The sequence below is a fragment of the Scatophagus argus genome, chromosome 22 (genome assembly GCF_020382885.2).
Source record: "Scatophagus argus isolate fScaArg1 chromosome 22, fScaArg1.pri, whole genome shotgun sequence".
Lineage (NCBI taxonomy): Eukaryota > Metazoa > Chordata > Actinopteri > Scatophagidae > Scatophagus > Scatophagus argus.
Window position 1 is genome coordinate 5,788,226 of NC_058514.1, and position 22,656 is coordinate 5,810,881.

General features: G+C 43.5%; 1 protein-coding gene across 2 annotated transcripts; it reads left to right on the plus strand.

Moving 5' to 3' along the window:
* The first annotated feature begins 1,259 nt into the window (after positions 1-1,259).
* Positions 1,260-22,647, plus strand: prrt4b (proline rich transmembrane protein 4b). 2 transcript variants are annotated; one of them, XM_046378678.1, is made up of 4 exons: positions 1,260-1,430; positions 7,052-8,188; positions 13,030-13,173; positions 19,882-22,647. In XM_046378678.1, exons 2-4 carry the CDS (start codon positions 7,144-7,146, stop codon positions 21,945-21,947), a joined length of 3,255 nt encoding a protein of 1,084 aa, XP_046234634.1. In that variant the 5' UTR covers positions 1,260-1,430; positions 7,052-7,143; the 3' UTR covers positions 21,948-22,647. The 2 variants fall into 2 exon arrangements, with proteins under 2 accessions (XP_046234634.1, XP_046234635.1); XM_046378679.1 differs by lacking the exon at positions 1,260-1,430 and having other exon boundaries at positions 6,693-8,188.
* The last annotated feature ends 9 nt before the right edge of the window (positions 22,648-22,656 follow it).

Sequence of the window (22,656 nt, forward strand, 5' to 3'; positions counted from 1 at the left end):
TATTACATGTTGTTTTTTTTTCTTCTTCTTTTTAGATTTGGTATCCCAGTTTCCCCAGGAGTTATGTTCATATTGGAATATCCTGTGCTAACATTCAGTGCCAACACAAGAAGCCAGGTGCCCAACATGGAGGATGGTGAAAAGTAAGGGTGTGGGGATCAGGTTAAAAGCTGCGGTGAACTTTATCAATTGCTTTAATAGTAACCCTCATCTTTCCCTAACAGTTAACCACACCTTAACCAAAATTAAGCTGCCACAGTCACCATTTCTCCCTCCAGCCCAACCACAGCTGCCACTCTTGCAGGAGTGAATGTTAAACGAGCTGCCAGTTGAACAAATTCTATGTTTTCTGATATTTCTGATGATTTTTTTTAATCATTTCTGCTGGTTATTTAAACATAAAATAAGTCCATCAAGACAAGAAACGCATTAATCATTGCAGCTTACTGACTGACCTCCTTGTTCAACTTCGACCTGCCATAATTACCACAATTTGACTGGCATAGACAACCAGTCTGTCACTCTTCTGTTGGTGTTTACTGGCCCATCAGACACAATCAGTTGTTGCAGCAGATGCCTAAAAAAAATGACAAAACCCCTTTAACGGTGGAGGCAAAAAGAACTCAGCGAGAGACGACCGTTCAGGCTTTGTTTCAACATTTTGCAGCTGCCTCTGCTTCACAAAAACCAGCTACTCTAAGCCAAACATGATCTTTTGCTTTGTGTCTTTCGTGCCTAAGCCTAACCAGACTTTATCGGTTAGTTATCGCTTTGGTGACTCCAGTGTCATCATAAGTAATAGGAATCAGTGATTAACCTACAAAAATAAGACCCAAGTTGTAGTAAAGTGGAATAAACCAAAACATTTCAGATAATGTGAACATAAACTTTTTTTGTGTGTAGTTGTGGATGATGTTGTCAGTCTACTGGTTATATTAGATCCAAACATAGTACTTAAAAAACCACAGAATTCAAATCATATGAGCTTGCAGCCCGACACACACACACACACCCTCACAGAGGTGTGTAACGGATGTATGCACGCAACATTCAGTATGTGTGTTTGCACAAGTCACTGTGGTCTGTGGTCCGACTCTGTTTCCCAGTGTCTGCGGCACTGGCTGATCTCCGCTAATGAACAATTTGTTCGGTGAGGTGTGACCACAGGCATTGTGACGGGAGCCACACAGTGGACTACTGATGCAGTGAGCGAGAGAGGCAGAGACAAATGGGGAGAGAGAGAGAGAGAGAGAGAGAGAGAGAGAGAGAGAGAGAGAGAGTGGGAGGAAGGGAGGGAGACTGGAACTCAATTCCATACAGACGAACCTACACGGACTCAGATACACCGTCTCTCTTGCAGCTCACACACACACACACATACACACAAACCGCTGGCTGTGGATTCTCCATCTTATTCCATACATCTGTAGGTAAGTAGCTGACATGTTTTCATCTGCCCCCCCCCTCTTCTCTCTCTATCTTTCTGTCTGCGTGTGTGTGTTAATCAGCTGTTTTGCATCCAGGAAAAGAGACGTGTGGGTTTGACTCCCATATGCATGTTGTTACATGCTGAGACACACAAACGTGCTGTGTTTTCTTTAACACACGCAAGAGGGTTTAGGACTGAAGAGATCAAATTGAGTCATTTAGCGGCAAATGTGTGTGTGTGTGTGTGTGTGTTGGTAGGTGTGTGTCTGCCACTGTGTCCTGATAGATAAAGATGTTAACATCTGTAACTGTCATGTGGGTGTGCAAAAATATACGTGTGTGTGTGTGTGTTTTGGTGCAAATGCTCTTGTAAGCACGGATTGTTTGGGTGTGTGTGTGTGTGTGTGTGTGTGTGTGTTTGAGGCTACCCATTTGCATGTGAGCGCAGCACACTCCTACAAGCGGAACAGCGGAGCCCAAAAGGTGCTCAAATCCCGGGGATTAGCAAGACGTCTTTGGCTTCAGCTGTCACCATGGCAAAGGCAGCCTGTGGAACGCCTGTGTTTGAGAGCGCCCTTTATAGTCCGCAGATTCACAGCATTCATCAGCTCCGGAGCTAACACAAGCATTAGCCGGGCACAATTAATGTCACTCTCAAGCATGAGGAATATGTTTCATGAGCAGTCAAAGTGGGGTTTTGAAGGAGTGGAGTGTAAGAGGCACGGAAGATGTTTGGAGGACCAAAGTGATCTGATGAAAGAGGAAAAATGAGATTGGAGCAAATCAGCAAGTTTTCAGAGAAAAATGAAAGTCCAAAAGAGGTTATTAATGGTGCTGCTAATGTTGGAAACAGGATTTGTAAGATGGCCAGAGGAAACCCCACAGACCAGAATAGCAAGGCATTAATCTTGTTTGCAAATAGCATGACTCAGGATGTTGTTTGGTTGTGAAGCCTGCAGGACAGACGTAACCTGTTGGACTCCCGCCTGTGATGCTACAGAGGTTTGGCTATTCTCGGACATGTGAGCGGCCCTCATCATGGTCAATAATGTCCAGGAACTATTGACTGTAGTTGGCCGAACTATTTCTATCTGTGCATCTGTACCTCGCAACTCACAGCAATGGGATGCCAGGGAATCTACTTGAAAATGATGTCAAACAAGGAATTATATAGTTAACTTAAAGAGTGGTTGATGAAGCACAAATATAAAAATAGAGTTAGATAATAATATTGACACTACTCTCATATACACATAAATACCACTGATTAGCTTAGTTTATTATTAATAATAAGCACAGGCGCACTTTAATGGGACTATCATGCACCAGATTATTTCTTGGCTAGAAGCACTAACTTCCTGAAAACCGTGCAAAGACTCCAAAGCAGAGCCAGGACATGCTTCCAGTCTTTATGCTAAGCTAAGCTAACTGCTTGTAGTTGTATATTTACTAAATAGATAAGAAGGATGTACAGATCCTGTCAACATTTTGGAAAACTGTTGAACTCTTCTATTAAAATTAGTATTTGCTGAAATGGAACTGCACAAAGTATGCAGGCATACTATGGAAAATGATACCGATAACCTCACTAATACATTTTAAATTACAGTATTGATATGACATGTAATGTCTCATCAGTCTTTACCAGTATAAATGTTGTAGTCTTTTCCATAATGAACCTTAAAATGAATCCTGCAACGTGAATGAAAATTCATATTTTCTTCCAATATTTTAATGTTTTAAAAATACTTTTCCTTGGTTGCTCTGGACATTCTTTTCCCAAATGTCACAAGAATTTTCCATGACCACAACAACAGCTGATGGGTAAATGGATAGACAGACACTTGTTCGCTACGTTACGGTCTCTAACACCTTATAAAGCCATTCAAATGTGCTGCTTTGTGCAGAATAAATCCCTGCTGGCTTAAAGCGACCAGTCAGATTCAATCTGTGCTGTATTGACATCCCCACGTAGCCTCAAAGTCAAGAGAGGACAACAAAAAAAAGCCATAAGTTGAGTCTTTAGACTGGATACAGAGCCTGATGTTAAGGAAATGAAAATACAGGACCCTGCGGCATGTGGAAGGATGCACATGTAAATGCGAACTGAAACGCAAGTGTGCTGTCTTATAACTATGAGAGTAACACTACAGTGAAGACTAGCGCTTGTGAATACGCACGTCCACGCAGCTGACTCGGAGAAAAACAACTGACACCCACAACAGCAGCCATTTGCAGGAAGTTAAATTACTCCATTATCCCAGACTGTGTCATTGATCCTCATGCCTTGCCGTGCATACAGCAGGTCTGTTAAATAGTAATGACATTGGCCACAGTCAGTTCATCTCCATTTGTGGCTCGCCTCAGTGTGTAGCTCCTCTCCATTTCAATCACTTAGGAGTGACGCACACCTCTAATTCAGGCGCCTCTCCTTTTACTTTCCTTCTCAGAGACCCTTCATCTTTCTGTCTCTCATTAGCTTTACCACAGTGGCCTTATTATGATCACAGAGGGGCTTGTAATGCCGTAAGATTAATTTAGAATGGAGAAATTTCCATAGAGAAATATGGTAGGAGCAGGTTGAAGGCTGATTGAGAGCAAGATGGCTGATGGTCCTCAGAGAAGTGAGAGAGAGGTGTGTGTGTGTGTGTTGGGGGGGGGAGACACTTCTGATGAACACACACAGACTAAATTGAAAGAGAGGAGTCTGTTTACAGAGTTAATAAAAGGGGCTCTGGCAAGAAACTAAAATGAGCATTAGGCAGAGTGAGGCAGGAGTTTACTCTCCTGGGCTGAGAATGCCACAAACCAATGTCAATATGCTGGCTTTGTCTCCCCCTCTCTTTCTCTTTGCCCTCCTCCCTTTTCTTCTCCCTCTCCTTCTCTTTCCACCCTCTCTGCTCCATTGAGCACACTACAGTGGCAGGCCCCATCTTTGTCAGGAGCACTGAGACAAAACGCCGGCCAGATAATAGAGGGAACTTGTAAATTCGCCAAAGACACTTTTCATAGTCCCTTTCCACTTGCTCTGCTGCCTGTCAAACCAGACAATGCCTTCACTAACAGGCGTGTATTTGATGTGGTGGCCAGTGACGAAAAGAAAGTTAAAGGCCCAATCTGGAATTATAGTAAAGTAAAAGATGTGGTGTTATTTTAGTTTCACTGCAAACAAAATGTTTTCTTTATATGTTAGAGCTCTTATTCTTAACGTTATTAATGGCTCAGATGTGTGTGTCAAAGTGGACGCTCGTATCCACAGCCCCTCACTATTATCTCCAAACTCTGCAGTTCCCCTCAGCCCTATGAGGCGTTTTGGTGTGTTTCAGTTTGTTGACACTCTCATCATTGTGTTTCAGTTGCAGTAAATGTTTTCAGCACAAAGCTCTGCTAAACAAACTGTATATCAGCTGCTCAGCACCAAACTGCCGACAGACAAAGTTAGAAACTGGCTGGTGACTGCAGTGCAGCCATTAGATGCTAAAAAGCCTGATATTTCCTGCAGGAGGTACTGGAGAGCAAATCAGAGCGCAAAGAAGGTTGAGCGTAGGACTGAAAATCATCAGGTGACCATAATGTAGCTTATCTTAGAAAATTCAGATGAATCCTTTACTGGGGCTTAAAAATTGTAATGTTATGACAAATAAGAGTTGCAGTGAGTCCTAACTTAAGCTACTCTAATGGAGATGAAAGACCTAAGACTAAAGGACATCTTTAAAAAAAAAAGTCCTTTGGATGTGTGCCATGACAAGATGAGTCAGCCACCTACAAAATATCATCTGCCATGTTACGAGAGTCAAATCAAATAAGGTTGGAAGGTCTTCTACTTGACTGATTGATCAAAAAAATGCTCAAAACTGCTCCTGTGGTGCTGAGATGTGAGGAGATATTGCCTATTCTGACTGAGTGATGCTAAACTTAAAAACATGCCGGGAGACGCACTGTGAAGTGAAGCAGGCGTTGTGCATGCTTCACGGGTTTCCTTTTACCACGCGAGGTGATGCCGAGCAAAAGTGATACTGACGTGAAATGTGAGATTGTTGACACTGTCTAAATAATTGACGAGTTATGCATCTAATCAACGAAAAGGCAATCAAGGAGGATGATTTGCCCAAAACTTTCTCAACAAGACATCTTTCCCTCTCTCTATAAGTGCAGTATTTAACAGTTTATAAGGTTTATAAAAGTCTTAAAGGAGACAGCAAAGTGTGTGCGTAGCTGCGTGGGTGAGCGTGCCTGCTGTAACAGCAGTACATGTGGGAGAACAAGTACACAACTGCACTAACATGCGAAGTCAGATCCAAATTCATCTACAATCATATCTCCGCACGCATGAAACGCGACCGTGTGTGGGTTGGTTGGTGCAAGCTTGAGAACGCAGGCATCTAAAAACAACCTCACCTCACTGGAAACTGATTTTCATGCTGTTCAGTCAAAATGCTAAATGTAGGGAGTGTGTGGGAAGCTCTATCTTTGACCCCCATCACCTCCCCCTCTCGATATCTGAATGTATCCAGGTTGGTTTCATCCCTCCAGGCAGGGAACAGAGGGAGAGATGGCAGGTCAGGTCCCGGCTCTCCTGCTCAGTGAAAACATGCTTGAGGCTCTGATGCTATAGTGGCTAATTGATCTTCCGTGTGTGCGTACGAAAGGAAAGAGCAAAAGCTTAAAAGAGAAGAGAGGACTGGCACAGGTTAGGGACAAAAAAGCAAAAAAGTTCATCGTAAATAAACTTGTCAGAGGGAAGAACATAGGCTGACAATGTAGAAAAGGTGTGAAATCACCCTCCTGAAGAGAATAAGAGCATGGCGAGAAATTGTGACAGCACATTTCTGCCAATGTTGATGTCTTGGTTTTTTTAATCTCTCAAATAAAACAGATCTGTCTCTAAATCTTTCTTTGAGGAACAAATAAATCTGAGATTGAAAGAGATGAAGGCCAAAACTGGGGTGGAGGGGAGTTTAGTGGGGAGTTAAGTACAGCTAAAGCACACAGGTTGTTGTTCTCACAGAGGAAATTCCTTCGCTGCTCCAGTCTTTTCACTGAGGCAACAGACTTGTGACTTTGAACCACTCGGCGCTCCACAAAAGAAAAAGAGGTCCCTCTATTCTTATGTTGGCAACCCAGACCCTAATTCCTCACTAACCTCCCCCAACCCTACTCACACACACTCACGCACACACACATTAGTTCTTGACTACTACTTACTGAATAGATTACATATGGATGGAAGTTCTTTTTCTAATTGGTCAGTCCGTGTAGCCACCCAACTGCTGCGACACAGCATGCATGTGAGTTGCAGCATGACATAAATACTGACCACCACATCTGAAGGCACACCACTAATTGTGGGGTGTCCATAATATTTCAGTTTTTGTTGTGATTTGTGGTGGTAGTCACTTGGAATGGGTGGCATAGTTTCAACATTTGATTTACTCTTGCAGCCTGGAAAAAGAGCTAAAAAGCAGGTCACACTGGGAGAGAAAACGGAAACTGGGCCCTCCAAAAATGTTCAATGAAAAGAAAAATGAGCAGATGCAAAATCTATTAAGTTTCCGTCAACTTAAACTGAGCTGTCCAGAGAGTGTATGAAAAGTGTGTCACTCAGTGTGTTCTCGTCTTTTAGGCCATTTTGCCAGAGAACCAGCCAAACCCGCCTCAGGGAGTAAGGGGAATGGAGAACAACATGTGACCAATCCGTGAGCCACTGTCGACAGCATGCTTCGCCTCCTCCAGACCTTGGCCTTCTGCTTCTGGTGTTTTTTACTACTTCACAGACAGGCTGTGGCTGACGAAGAGGCCCTCTGGGGACCAACGCCATCAAGAGAAAACCCACCTGAAAATAAACAAAGCTCTTCCTGGTGGTCAAAGCTCCCCTCCATTCCCTCACTACCGTTCCATATTCCCTTTTACGGGAGCTCAGACAGTAACAACAAGGATGCTGAACTGACCACAACTGACAAAGGGCTTACGGAGCCAATTAATCACTTGCAAGATCACTTTGGCTCGGGAGAAGGGAGCAGTTCTGAAGCCTCTGAACCACCCACCAGTTCGACTCAGGGGTTTCTAACCGGCGTGACAAAGATAGGCCCAGAATCACTTCCCACGGGGACATCAGATTCTCCACACAGCAACATAGCGCAGAGCCACAATGATACCCTTGTTTCAGACTCCTACTCTCCCACAATCAGTTCTATCAGAAACACTGTGTTCACCGACAGTCCCACTGGCACAAACACTCCTGAACAAAACGCAACACATACCCACCCACCATGGGGCACCGCACAAGCAGCCGGACCCAGCATGGGTGCCACTCCACAACATAAATTCACTGATAAAGTGGAGACTGGAGATTTTACAGAAAAGATCTCTTCAACGATAGCACCAGAAACTACAGTTCCCACTGCCTTGACATGGGCAGCAGCCAAAACCACAACAACAGTCCCAGGACTGGTGGAGACCACACTGACCAAGAGACACCCTCTGGGGCCTGTTACTCCCCCTACGTCCTCACAAACCGTGTTCATCAGAAAACCACAATACCCAACATTTAGTATCACCCTCCATGCTGGAGAGACCACAACGACAGAAACTCACCCCTCGCAGAGTGAGCCTGACCAAGGCGTCTCCGAGGCCAGATCGGGATCTGTGGAGGAACAGTCATTGGTAATCACCACTGCCATGGGGATTGTTCAGAAACTAGCGCCGAAATCCACATCAAGCACAACTCAGAGTCAAAGGGTTAACTTCCCAATAGCAGGAGGTAAGCAAAGTTAAATCAATAATGGCTGGATTGACTCAATAGATGTGATCAATCACGTGTAGACAGGTCTTAAGCATTCAATAGATGGCTGTCAAAGGGCTGCAGACAGTTCAACTTGATCAATGACATTTCTGACACGGTAAGTAGTCAAAGGTCTGACATCAGCATAAATCCTGATCTTGTTGAAATCCTCATCATTAAGTATATGTCTGATATCCACATGTACAAGATTACAGTGATGGTTTATATGTTGGAATGTCCGTCCACTTTGCTCAGAGAGAGAAAGAGTATATTGAGGGAAAAGCTATTATATACAATTGATTAGCAACAGCAAAATTCCCTTTCCCCAATTCCCTTTGACAGCTTAGTTTTCAAGCAGCATTTCCGCAACATCACGTAAGCCTTTACCTTTGTGAATGAAAGGACAGAGTGTTTGAGTGAAGGCTGCTCGATGGGGGTTTCGTTCTCCACAGAGCAGACAATGAGCTAAAACAGCCACGGGTAGCCAGTAGGTTTCAGGGAGCTTTGACATTGAGGTTACACCTTCTCCTTCATGAACCATCCCCCAACAGTGGTGGCAGTCTGGTGTCTGTGTGCCTAATGAATCTTCAGAGGAACATCCTCCTCCAGGTACAGACACATTAATCATGTGGAGTCAAAGGCTGAACCAGAAAATGATGAGTCGATTATTCTCAGCCAGGGAGGGTCGATGTCAATCTGATAAAACCAAGACTGTTTGGTGGAGGTATACACAAAATGTCTGCAATATTCCCTCAGCATGTACAGCACATAATGGTACTCTGTTTGAGAAAATCAGTTATCTCTGTGGTTTATAAAAATGTACATTTATCCAAAATTATCTGAACTTCCTGTTATTTCAAAGTACCTTTAGCTTATTTGCTTGACAAACTCAAACTATTCTGGAGCTTTCAATCATACGACACGATCTTTAAGGAGCCCTCATTCATGTGTGATACAATCGAAAGCTCACAGCTTCTAGAAGGACCTTGAGATGAGATTCTTTTGTCAAGTGCTGTTTCCAAGGAAAGGTGGACTGAAAGGGGAATTCTGGTGTTTTTAATCCTGGGCTTTTTATTTACATGTCAGACCCTTAATGTAAATTCCTAAGCATTTGGTAAGTATGAATCAGTGGCAGGTTTAATAATACCTGAAATCTCCTTTAAAGGTTTTGCATTCTCACTTGATGTAGACTATTCTGTCAGAAAGTACATTACGAGTTACCTTAGTGTAAAACAAAGGTTGATTGTTAATGCATTTTTCCAGTGTTGGAATGCATTTATTCCAGATCTTGTATCTCTGTTTGTAGTCAGAGTGGTGACGGTTATGTTTTGTCTAAGTTGCCCCGTGTTGTGTCTGTACTTGCTCTGGTTTGTGCAGCGTGTGGCGGCATACAGAAAATTGGGGGGGGGGGGGCTACAGGCCTGGGTGGGGAGGGCTGTCGTGGCCGTGTATCAGTATTCCGAGTGCACACTCAGCGAAACCACCACCTCTCCTGTGGGACCATCCACTCGACAGTGTTCATGGATGCTGTACATGCCTTTTGCCATTTAGTCTCCTCCTCCTCTTGCTCCTCCTGTTCCCCTCCTCCTTTAGCAATCTTTTTTACCTCTGTACAAACACAAATACCTGCCGCTTGTTTGTCAGGACATGTCAGCTGTGGCTGCTTTGAAGGTCGAAATTGTCTTGAATGAGAGGGATGAGAGAAATCTCTGGTCGTCCATGGAGAAACGACAAACAATGATAACCAATAGGATACGTGCTTTCATGCACCCTTGTTGTCTGCTTGGTGGGAATATTTGCACCATTTGCACCGGAGTCTTGCAGTGTTTTAGGTATTACACCTTGCCAGAGGACACAGGGGGAGACTGACGTGAAAATAAAGGCACGTCCCCCCTGCATTATCATACATTATCCCAATATGAATATTCTAACCGTGCGCTGAAACTTCGTTTAAAGCTTCCTCTGCAGGAGGTGTGGAACATCACCACACAAACGAGTGGGCTTTCATTGATTGAGAGAGCATTTGCTGTGTGGCGATGCCCTTGAGGAGGCAGTCAGGTATAAAAAAAACAAAAACAGCAATGCTGTGCATCTGTGTCACACCCTCTGCTGAGGGACACGAGCATCAGACAGCAAGGACAATTATGAGAAGAGAGAGCAGAATAAAAAGATGAAGGCAAAGAGGAACCAGGGGTCGAGGCTGATGACAGATAGCCACTGCTGTACATTTTGTTCCTAAAAGCTTCCCTTCATTCTGCTCCTTGTTTCCCCTCCTCCCACTTTTTTCATTAGTGTATGCTGTGCTAACTGGCAGCGGCGAGACTAGACCCTTAACACACTCCATTAATACCTGCAAGGATATATTGTCTCAGCAACAGCTAAAGCACAGCAAACGGCTGATTAAGTGATTATGGGAATAGATTTACGAGCAGAGTGTGTGACATGAATATCTGATATTCCTCATATAGAATTTACTTGGAGAAGAGGCTTAAATGCAAATAGAGAACACTATGATGACTTTAATATTATGTTACTGTTGTCATAGTGACTTCTTTAATGAGTCCATGAGTTTTAAAAAAAAATGGGATTAAGTTTGTTTTCAGGATTTAACCCGCGGCTCTCAGGCTGAATTATCCTGACTAATGCAAGTATGCAATTATAGAACAATCTGGATTATTTCTCACCTTCATTCAGAGTGATTTTAAAGTCAGACTTTACAGTTTAATGGGGTTACCACAAATCCCTCAGTAACCGTCTCAAAAATGAGCAAAATTAACGACGACATGACGCAATTTTGTGTAAGCACCTTGAGAAAAAAGAATCAAGATGATTTATCTGATTGTGAGAACCGAGCTCTCTTCTTCAACCTTTTCCTTCTTATCGTTACACGCTCAGCGTATTTGAGAGTTTCACAAACTCTCTCGGGGCTCTCGTAGATAGTCTAACAGAGTACAACATCATCTTTCGTTTATTACTTCTGGAAGCTGAAGATAACGAGGGGCTTCTGAAACACTGAAAAACTCCCACACCAAACTGAAATCACTGTCTCAAAAGCTTTCCACTGTGGACGCCCCTTCAAACTCAATTTAGGCTGGATGAATCTGCGCTGCATGCAAAGAAGTATACATCAACAGCCTGAGGTGAGAGAAGACACACAGACAGATTCTTCTTCAACTGAGGAACAACAGACAGAACGTCACACTTTGAGGACATGAAGGCCGAAACTGTGCACTAATTAGGTGGTAAAATGATAATTCAGCATGTGTAGTGTTGAGCTGTTTCCCCTCTCTCATCCCTTTCTGCTGTTGTTTTGCTCTGTCAGCAGAGTCTCTGTAAATAGCTAATCATCAATAATTTTGCTAGTGTTGTGCTTAAGAGATGAGTTCCACTTTTTTTGCACTGAGTGAGTGACTGAGTGAGTGAGCGCACATGTTTACTGTCCTTAAATCTCATTTGCAGCAGATCCTGTTAGATGCTGTAATTTAATCTACAGGCACATCAGCGTGTCTGTCCTGCAGATACAAGACGCCGCCGCGATCTGCCTGCTTTGTGTCTCCTTCCAGTTCACTTGATGTGCTCAACAACAAACAGCTTAATTGCAATCACAAAAAAAAAAAAAAAAAGTTATGACAGCAAACAATTTTCAAGGAAACTGACAAAACAGTCAGTACCTGTCAAAACTGTCTTTTGCTGTTTGGAAAAAAGACTGCAAATTGGACTTGAGAAATCTACAATTAAAAAGTTTTAAGACAACAAGTTAGTTTTGAGCAAATCTCTTTTTTTGAGTCAAATTCTGCTTGAAAAAGAAGGGAGGTCAAATAATTTGTTTGACTTTAGTATTTTAAGTCCTGCATCGTTTGCATCTATGTTTAAAGGAGCCTTGAATCAAGACATGATATTTGACTCTGTTGCTCATCACTCGTCATTGGCTGAGACAGATCTCCAGCTGCGTCGAGGGCCAGCGGCGCAATAAAGCAGATTTTGCTCAGGGAGTCTCTTAAAACTTAACTGAAGAATTCACTTCGGCGCTATGAGCATGACCCAGATAGTACTGTATGATAGTAACTTGCACTGCCTCTTGGCCATCATGATTGTTTTTCTAGCTCATTATTCCTCCCACTATAGCCTCATGCCTCAGTATGTTTATAAATATTCATTCTGAAGCTGTGAAACGCAGTACCTGATGTTTCCGGTTTCATCATCACTATTTCCCAACAGATTTACTTGCTGAATCTCATCTGGTCCACCGTTCAGTTCTAACTGCCGCACTGTGTTGTAAACCACACGAGCCCTGTGCAGAGGGCTGACTGACTTTTCCCAAAGGGAAAGAGTGATGTGGCTTTGTCATTCTCTTTGTCTCTCTGTGCTCTTTATGAAATGCTTTTCCATGTTTGCCTTCACTTTATCGCACTAAGACAGATGATTGAACAAAGTGGTCTGGGTTTGTGATGCACCACGATGTACACACCCATGCTCACACACACACACACACACACGCAAACACACATCGGGATGTCAATGTAATTAGACTACAGAGGGCCAGACTACCATGCTATGGATGACTGGCTGCAACTAAGTGGATGATAGGTTGATCCATTTGACAGAACTGGGTTAAGAAATGTAGTCCTTCCATTTTTCTGCAGTGTGACATCTCAGTCATGCTGTGAGCGGAGAACAGAACGGGTTAAACTTTCTTCGGGCAGGCTTCAGACATGCTAATCTGTTTTCCCCAGAACCCAGAAGACAGCGTTGGGTTCTTCAAGTTGAATTCCTGATCACTCTGAGATCACTCCGAGGTTAAACTCCATGTGTCTTCCCAGGGCTGCCAAGCAAAGAGGATCAGCAGGATGAGGAGGCTGAGGAAGGCGCAGTTCCTTCAGCAGACGGGGATAGTGACACTGCTTTGGCAGACGTTTCCACGCCATCCGCTAAGCTGCTAACACCATCCCTTCCGCAGAGCACAGGTGAGCTAACAAATCCCTCAGACACGAAACAAACACATTAACCTACTTTGGCCTCCCATCAGTTTGAAGCATGTGTATGCACTGCCATACGGTTAGGAGGACAACTAAAAGGGCTGCACGCTGATACCTTAACAGGCTGTCCTGTAGCTGTTTCAATATGAGTAAATCTGTCAGAGCACTGGATCCTTTGCCTGGAGCCGCTAATTGCTTCCAATGGGAGGAGAAAACTGCTCATTCAAGCTGTGAGTTTGGAGAACCCCTGAGAGCAGAAAAGATGGGGAACACTGGCCACATGATAAACAAATATTTGCCTGTGCTGTCTCTCAGATAAACAGTCTTCGATCTGACGAAAACAGCCACCTTTAGGAACTGAAAACACACACAAGTATCGATTAAGTGCTGGCCGACGACAGCGGAGTGTTTCAAAATTAAGAGCTGCTGCATACGTCAGTGTCAATACTCTGTTTTGGAATTTATTCATTACAGCGGAGTGTCAAATTGCTCTTATTATAGATGTGTGACTTATTAACTGGTTAGAACATTAGGTGCAAATACTGTAGAGAATATAATAACAGATGAAACCAAGGGCAGCAACATTCGATTTGGTTTCCTTCCACCCGCTGGTGGAGTGATAAGTGCAGACCTGACAATTAAATTACGATGTACATGAAACACACAACATAAATGTCCACTGAAGAGACACAAAATGGAGGCAGACTAAAGCACCCGGCTTGTGTGGGGCGATAAGCAGGAATAAATCTAATTTACTATATCAAAACGCCATTTTTCAATCACATTTTCTTTATTGCCTTTTATCATCTTCTTCTGCAGTGCAGTGGTTTAAAGGGACCTGACAGGAGGATTGGTGACACCACCTCTTTCACCTCAGTGAACCAGTTCCTAATGTTGGCTTAATGGTAGCAAATGGAAACAAGCATTAATTCCCATTTCTTTTTTTCTGAAAATGAGATCAAAATTGGCACTACAATCTATCTGGATGTAAGCCTGGCTATTGTCAACTAATCCCATGAAAAGTCTGGTGACCATGTCTTCTGTCTGTAGCTGTCAGTCCAGAGCTCTTACTGATGATAAAATACAAAATGTATTTATTTATTTATTTTGTTTTAGCTGCAGCTTAGTCATTCCCTAAAACACGCTGAACTTCTTCCATCAAGAAAAATCAAAGGAGATTCTCATCATAATATCAATGTAAAAATCCTTCCATATCAGTGTAGGCTCTAAGTCAAAGTGAATTAGTCTGGTCTCAAGTCTCATGAACTTGATTTCTGGTGAAGTATGTTTATTAAAAGACTGGTGATCGGCCCAGTTCACATGAGCAGATGTAACCCACATTACCTCTCCCAGAATAGCAGATGTTGTCAAGTGATTTTCAAAAATAGACCTGTCAAATGTGCCATTCGCTGAAGATGTCCCCCTCCAGCTGACCGAAACAATCATGTGAGTCGGCAAAGTCTGGTGATCAAAATATCAGCTGAACAGAAACGAATTTAGAATTACCATACAAGCTCTCCCCTTTTTACTTTTGATAGACCCACTGCAGGTGCTTTTGCAGTCAAGTGCAACTGTTTAAGCAGCAGATAAACTCTCAGCCTCACGTTTCCCAGCATGCCTAGCAGGCTCCTCCTCAGTATGTATGCTCTGATTTCTCCATGAGCTCCAACTAAATTGCTTTTTCTGAGGTGATCCAGATTGAAAATGAAAGCAATCAGATGAAAACTACACAGACCTTCAACTTCATGATGCAGAATCAACACAGACAACTGAGTGTTTGTGTGTGTGTGTGTGTGTGTGTGTGTGTGTGTGTGTGTGGAATCCTTCACCTTTATTAGTTCAACTGGTCCACAGATTAAGTTGCTTCAGGTGAAACTTTTCATGATTTACAAGCAAAAACCAAAGAAATTAAGACATCAATATAACCCTATTACTGCTTCCACCGAGACCTGAAATGAAACTACTCATCACAGGAAACGATTTGTGAAGCAAGACGCATTATGTGGGCTTGCTGATTTTCAGAAGGTTAGTGCTCATTTATCTCTTAGACAGTTTGCTTTCACTTTGTATTAATAATTAACTGAATCATCTTAAGACAGCTCCAAGATCTAAAATTCTTCTGATTTATACTGAATTTTATATTAAATATTCACACTAATCATCACTTAACAGCTGTAGGCATTATGAAAGAAGGGCTAGAATATGTAGAATATGTTGAATCAAGTCAAATGAAAATTTGATGTATGATTTGTAGCCCTGCCATCGTAGCCTAGCGTGCTAGGGAAGGTGATGTCTTTTGAATGGATAACAATGGAATTTTGAACAGATGTTTTCCAGAGGATGAGTCCTTGTGCTCTGACTTCTCCAGTGGTGCCAACTGGGTTGACATGTTTGGTCACTGGTCAAACAAATGTTTCCACGTTTACCAAAGAAAAAACCCACTGACCCACAGCACCATCATCAGGTCAGCTGGTACCTTGTCCAATACTGTAGTTTAGGACTACAAACTACAACACTCAGCTGCACTTTGTGTTATGAGCTTATCTGCAACGCAAGCTGAATATCAGCTTGTTAGCACAACAATTGTGTGCTGCTATGCACATATTAGCATTAGCTCCAGTTACTGAAGTACATAAGTGCAGCCTCCTAGAGCTGCTAGCATGGCCATAGCCTCTTAGTTTTGTTCTAAATTTGCAGTAACTAATATGCATGTTGTGTGCTTATTAACACATATAGCAGAACAAAAAACACCATTCATTTGGAGGCATCATTCTGCCAACCTGGCAAATTTAAGTGCAGTATTCTCTCTTTTTTAGCACTGTTTTTGGACTATACTGTCAACTGAAATACCTGACATTTAAGCTGCTAAAAAATCCTTCACTTGTTCACTTCTGTTTGATGTCAGCTTTTTCTTTTTGCCATCAAACAGAAGATTTAGAATCCCAAAGGCTTGACTAAACAGAGTGTGGATCTCTTTTGTTTCTCAGTCTGTCAAACAGTTAAATCAAATTTTTAGGCTCTAAGTAGGCCTCAGTATTCCTTTGTGGAGTGAGCCGTGAATGTTGAAGGGAGTGATTACATTTATGAGCTACAGCCTCGTCTTCATGTCAAATCAGAATCAAATTAAATCAGAATCAATCAGCTGCGTGATAACTGTGTCTGCTGTTTATTGCTGAGTAGGTATTGTGTAGTACTTTAGGGAAATAAAACTAGAATTACATTTGAGAAGTTTTTACTGGTGACCTCTCAGTTGGTGTCCATAGACTCTTTGCTTTCAGGCTGTCTGTCTTCTGTGGATGTGTCTACAGTCTGTGGCATGAGAGACCTGTCCCCACAGGAATGTGTCAGACGACCGAGCAACATGCAGCGGAACGCAACGCTCTGATCCATTCTTGTACTGTAGCCACCACATACCAAACCCTGTCCAGGCTGCTCGGCCTGCCCGGCTGCTCGGGCGTGACATTTATTTGCATGAGCGAGACCAACCAAGCACGGCACTAATTCGATACGCGTCACGTTTTCCACTGGGCCTGACATAGCAGCATCCAGATCACCACCACTGCCCTGGAAAGTAAACCAATGGATGGACAAATCATTGGTCTAACATACTCCCGAACCCCACCTACTTTATCGGTGGCCCGCACATTCAAATCCCTGCAGCTGTGTGTTTGTTTTACACTCCGGCCACGTTTCCCACACGGCTACTGTCTGTTTTGACAGGATGACACTCTCAGTGCAGTCATAGAGGGCAAGTTTTTTTGTTTTACAGTTCCTATTGTCATAGCTTCCAACAACATTAAACATAACTCCCTGCTCAAGTTAACACATTAATATCAATGCATTTGGTTCCAATTCACTACGGAGTTTGAACAAACAGGCCATCACATCATTAGCCTGTTTCAGGGCAGGGCTACAAGTAATGATTATTGTTGACATTGATTAATCTGTTTAATTGTTAGCCATGCCAGCGGAGCAACACTAGGGATGGCAAAGTCAGTCAGTTTGGTCCACCACTCGTCAAATACTGCAGAGATGTTTAACCATACAACAACTTTAATCTCCTGACTTTTTCAATAATGCCACCATGAAGTTAACATTTGTGAGTTTGAGTGCGAAGTCTGAATTACTGGATGGTATGTCTTAAATAGGATGACTGAAATGCCATCACTTTGGTGATCCCCTGACTTTCCATCACATTTCATCATCAGGTTGACTTTTTTATTCAATCACTACTTTGGTTTAAGACAATAAAACCTGCAAATCTAAGGCCACTCCTAAAAGCCACATTTAGCAAACATTAGCATTTTAACATGCTAAACAATGACAGCTAAAAACCCACAGTTATATTGTAATACATCTGTGTAAACATCAGCATGTTAGCACTGACACTGAGTACTGTGCCATGCTGGCACTGAAATTGCACACTTGGCCTGACTTGGCAGTCCAACATTTGGTAGTTTTTACTTCATACATGACTTGAGGCAATAAATTTTGTCTAATTAAGGATTCCTCAGAGTTTAATTTTAAAAACAGTGCATCAGTTCAAAAGCCTTCCGAAGCCTCCCAAACTGTTTTTCCACCTTTTGAGGACAAGGCTAACCTTTAGCAGACAACTCAGGATGTCTGACATAAAACTGCTGTGCTGCGCTACAGTAAAACATGCAGCAGCTGGCAGTCAGGCCATTTTTCCTCAAGCCTGACATTTTCATCACAACCTGGGACAGTGATTCAGCTCCCTGGTCAGGAGATGAATGAGGAAAAACGATAAAGACTTTGTCATCACCAAGCAGACAGCGGGGTGCTGAAGCGTAAGCTAAAGCACTTGTGAAAATCCTCTGCCAGTCTTGAGGATCTGAGGCAGGAAAAGAGCAAGACTTTGTTCACAAGGGATGCTTGAGTACAGCAAGTGTCAACACAAACTGGACAAAAAAAGAAACACACACATAAACACTGAGCCAACGAAAGGGTATGTTAGAGTACCAAAAGCAAGCGCACACTGTCAACCGTTTTAACTCGCCCCCGTAGAGCAAGAGCTGCAGACTTACAGATGTTAAACATTATGGAAACAACAGATGCCATGTACTGGATCTACGCATTTGCAAAAGGAGGAGCAAAGAGCAGCAGTGGCAGAAAACACAAAGCATGTGAAGAGACTTGTAAAAATCAGGCCAGTCAGAAAGAGCAGAAAACCGTCCCAGTTTAAAAATAACAAACCCACCTATGGGCGTCTTCCCCTTTTTTGAAGGCGGGTGTTGAAGGGAAATCATAAACAAAAGGAGCGAATTAGGGGGACCAGGACAGGGTGGGATGGGAAACACAAGAATACAACCCATAAAAGTACATTAAAAGACAGATGAGAAAGGCTTAACACAAAAATGCTAAACCACATGAATTCCACTTTTATTTTTACTTAGGAAACAAGTTAGACATCTTCATTCTAAATGCAAAGATTTAGGGGTTTTGCGGTGGTGATGTCTGCACATAAGTTCTTAAACTGGCACATAACATTACCAAACGATATAATGTATTCCCCAGACATCACTGGACATATTTTTTTCACTGTTTTATACAACAGTTGTGGCATTTTTAGCTGTATTAAGTGACATATTAAGGATTCTATCACAGAAATTATTGCAAAAATGTATTTGTGAGCACGCACTTCATCAAACCTGCCTGCTGTGTGATTTACTATGCTGTCAGTTTATCCTGTTTATTTATCCAAGCCTCTGCGGTGCATTACAGCAGCTGGCTGTTCATGGAGGAGTGATTGTCTCTGATAAGCTTGCAGTAAAATGACTGATGAGCTTGTGTGTGCGCAAATGACAGAGATGCAATTAGAAGCTGCTTCTCTTCTGTTGCATTTAACTACCTTTGTTTTCTTCAAGCAGCCATTATTAGACTAAAGGCCTCAGCACGTTCTTTTCTCTTATGCAAAGATAGCAAGTGATGGTTATGTTTAAAGGGAAAGAATAAGATGATTCCATGATGTGAAGCTCAGCAATGCGGAGACTAGTAGGCTGAAAAATGTCTTTTTGCCCATCTGTGAGGCATTATGCCATGTGAAGCGTCTTATGCTGCATCCCATTCAAGACACCCTCCAGTAACTGAACTACATAAACACGTACATTGCAGATGAGCCTTGCAGGCGTAGTTGCAATGTTCACGCGAACCTATTTGTGCACGGTTACATCTCAGTTTCCAAAGCAAAACCATTTCCTTTGCAGTGCTAAAAGTTGTCTAACACAATCATAATTACATGTACTCGCATGGAAACTCCAGATGGCTTACGTAATCCAAGAGAAACTAGCTCCGTGGTTGTGAGTGGGCTGATACACACTCACACACACTCACACACACACACCGCTACCCAGCTCAGTTTGAAGTCCCCTTCTTACAAGCCTTTAAACAGGATTAGCACTTTAGGAGGAAAGCACGCCTTCACCATCCTGGACCTGAGCCAATTTCTTTTCTGGCTCAGATAGTTTGAATGTTGATTAAATGTGTCTGTGTCTTCCCATGAGTGGACAAGTAGCATGCTTTTCAGTGATAAAAAAAAAGTATATTGCTATTTCTGCTAGGATTCTTTCCCTCTTCCTTTCAGTTACTCATGCAGACATTAATCTTGTATATCCTCCCAGATATTTCTGATGTGATCTGAGCTAATCTGATCACTGCATTTCTACTTTCTTTCCCCAGAAACTCCTCATATTTCCCTGTACACTGAAGACTGGAGTTCCAGCCTGACGGACAGCAAAGTCACCTTCCTTCCAGACTGCAATAAAGAGCAATCCGGGATCTGCAACCTCTCAGACACCTGGGAATCCACAACCGTGTCAGACGTTAAACCCACGCAAAACACAACTGCCACAAACCAATCAATTAACCCCTTCCTGATCCCAGCTCCACTCATGTTGGTGCCACTGTACACCGACTGGAACAGTGCCATGGCAGCTTGGGGCCTGGCCTGGGAGGCACATGTTTACGGGGCTGGTTGTGCCTTTGTGATGCTAACATTAGCCTCAGCCCTCAATCTGCTCTGCTTGCCCCTACGATGCCCATCTGGATGTGGCTATTTTGCCCTGGTCAGCCTGTTTCTTCTAGCTGCTGGTTGTACCAGATCCTTCGCACTCCTGTACGATGCCTACGGGCACCAGGACCGCTTGCACTCCACAGAGGCTTCACTGATGCTCTACGAAGCACCGTTTCCCTGCTTGACTGCAGCTTTCGGTCTGGTTTTCCTTCTCCTCTCTATGCGTTCAAGAATGCAGCTCTCCTACTCAGCCTTCCAAAGACCCTGTTTCCTGGCCTGCCTGGTTTTCCTGCACTTCGCTGCTGCATTCGGACCGGTGACATTACTGAAGTTTTACCAGCAAAAGCCTCCCCTTTGCCTCTTTCTTTCACTCATCTCCCGCGGAGCCTTTGTTGCACTGGCCACATTTCTGTCTGCTGCCTATTTTGTTTTCTACATCTATGTGCGGGCAGATTCAAAGCACATCTACCACCTGAATAACACATCTCCAACACCGGCTGAGCGCTACAACCGCTGCCCCTTTGCAGAGAGCCGGGACTGGGACCGTGCAGCTGTAACTGTTTGTCTCTCAGCATTGTTTTTTTTAGCATGTGCAGGACTGCAGTTATACGCAATTCTCAATGCTGTGGGTGTTGCAGGTGGAGAGGAGGTTTTCCACCCTTGGCCCTGGTGGACTTTTCAATTTAGCTGCAGACTCTGTGAGCTCGGGGTTTGTCTCACCTTAGCCTTGGTGGTTGCACAACCAGTATACTGTTCTGACCACCTCCCAGCTGCAGGGAGCTGCTGGACTGAGCTTTTGGCGTCTAAGTCAACCATCTTGCCCGGAAGCTACCAATGGTCCCTGAGCCAACAGGAGAAGCTTGCCATTGTTGATACCGTTGGGCTTGGAGAGACAGAGAACCTACCTCTTTACACTCTGATGGATGAGAGGCTTGGTAGTAGTCTGAACGGTCTGGACCTTCTCTACCACAGCAACAGGGCCTTGGCTTACAGAGACCTCGACTTGGATTTGGACTTACAGGGTTCCGAAAAACCTGGAGATGGAGGAGGTGGAGAGCCCTCAGGTGGATCCTCGTTTACCAGTGACTCCACCACAGACCTACGGCCACCTTCGCCCATCAACCTGCGCCGCAGCATAGACGAGGCACTCTTCAGCGAGGCCCTCTTTCCCATGAGCCTATTTAGCTCTGCTAGGCCCATTCGCTGCAGTGATCTCTCCATAAACAACCACTGTGCACTTCCCAGCAACGGCCTCTGTGATCCTCTCTCTGCTGACCCTGGCCTTTATCGGACTTCTTCCTGTGTGGAAATGACCACTAAACCCCAACCCCCGTGCACCCAAACTCAAGGAGACACTGTTGTAGGTGCTCCACCATCTCCCTCCCTATCCTCTTCCTCCAGCTGTTCATCACCTGAACGTTGGAGGGGAAGCTCTTCCTCCTGTTCTCTCTACCGAGCCTCTCTCGGAGGGTCCTCATTGGTCCTCTGCCCGAGCCCAGAGAGACAGCCTCATCAGCTTCTCCAGCAAGAGGGTGCGGGTCATGTGCCGTCCTCTGGCCACCAGGGCCATGCTGACCCACAGAGGCACTATCACACACTGGGCGCAGCCTCACAGGAGAGCCTGGATCTGGACATGTCGTCTGAGGCAGACCGATCTGTGCAGGAGGAGTTCATCACTGTTTGCAGACAGATGGATGCTCTGAGCATCTGCAGTGAAACTATTGATTTATAAAGAACAGTCTGGTCAAACAAGGGTTACACTGAAAACTTATTAAAGAAGGTATCTGCTTTGTGTGGCACGTTGACTGTAAAGGTGTTTTACAGCCTCTTTGGCGGAGCATGATAGCTTTTGCATACACCATAAAATGTCTATGGCTGCCAAAATACAGTTTTGAAGGTTTGATGAGCTTTCTTTTGTGGTCATTAGTGAATGTTTCTGAGGGTCTAAGTGCCAAGAATGTCAAAAGCCAAAAGGTAATTTGTAACTTTTACATGTTTGATAAAGGCTGACGTAGTTTGATATAGTCGTAAGAATAGTAACATTTTACTGAGTGGAGATAACAGGAAGTTATTTGTACAAATGTTTTTATTGCGTTCCAACATTCCAATAGATAGTACTGTGACTGAATTAAGCACTTATTAAACACTACTGAAGTCCTACCCGTTCAAACTGATATGTCATTAAATCTCAAGCTGAACACATGGTATAAAAATGAAGTTACTCCAACGGTAAACTTTCCATATCAATATGCCACACGTCTTTCTTGCAGTTATGGAGCAGCAGTGCCCTCTACTGGTAAAACCTTTATCCTCCCCCATTTATCACCAGTGGATTGTGCTTCTACGTGCACTGACCGCATCTTTGGTCGGCTTACTAATTTATTTATGTTCAAACATAACTGTGCTCAACACATTGTTTAATAAAGCTTGTTTTATAACAA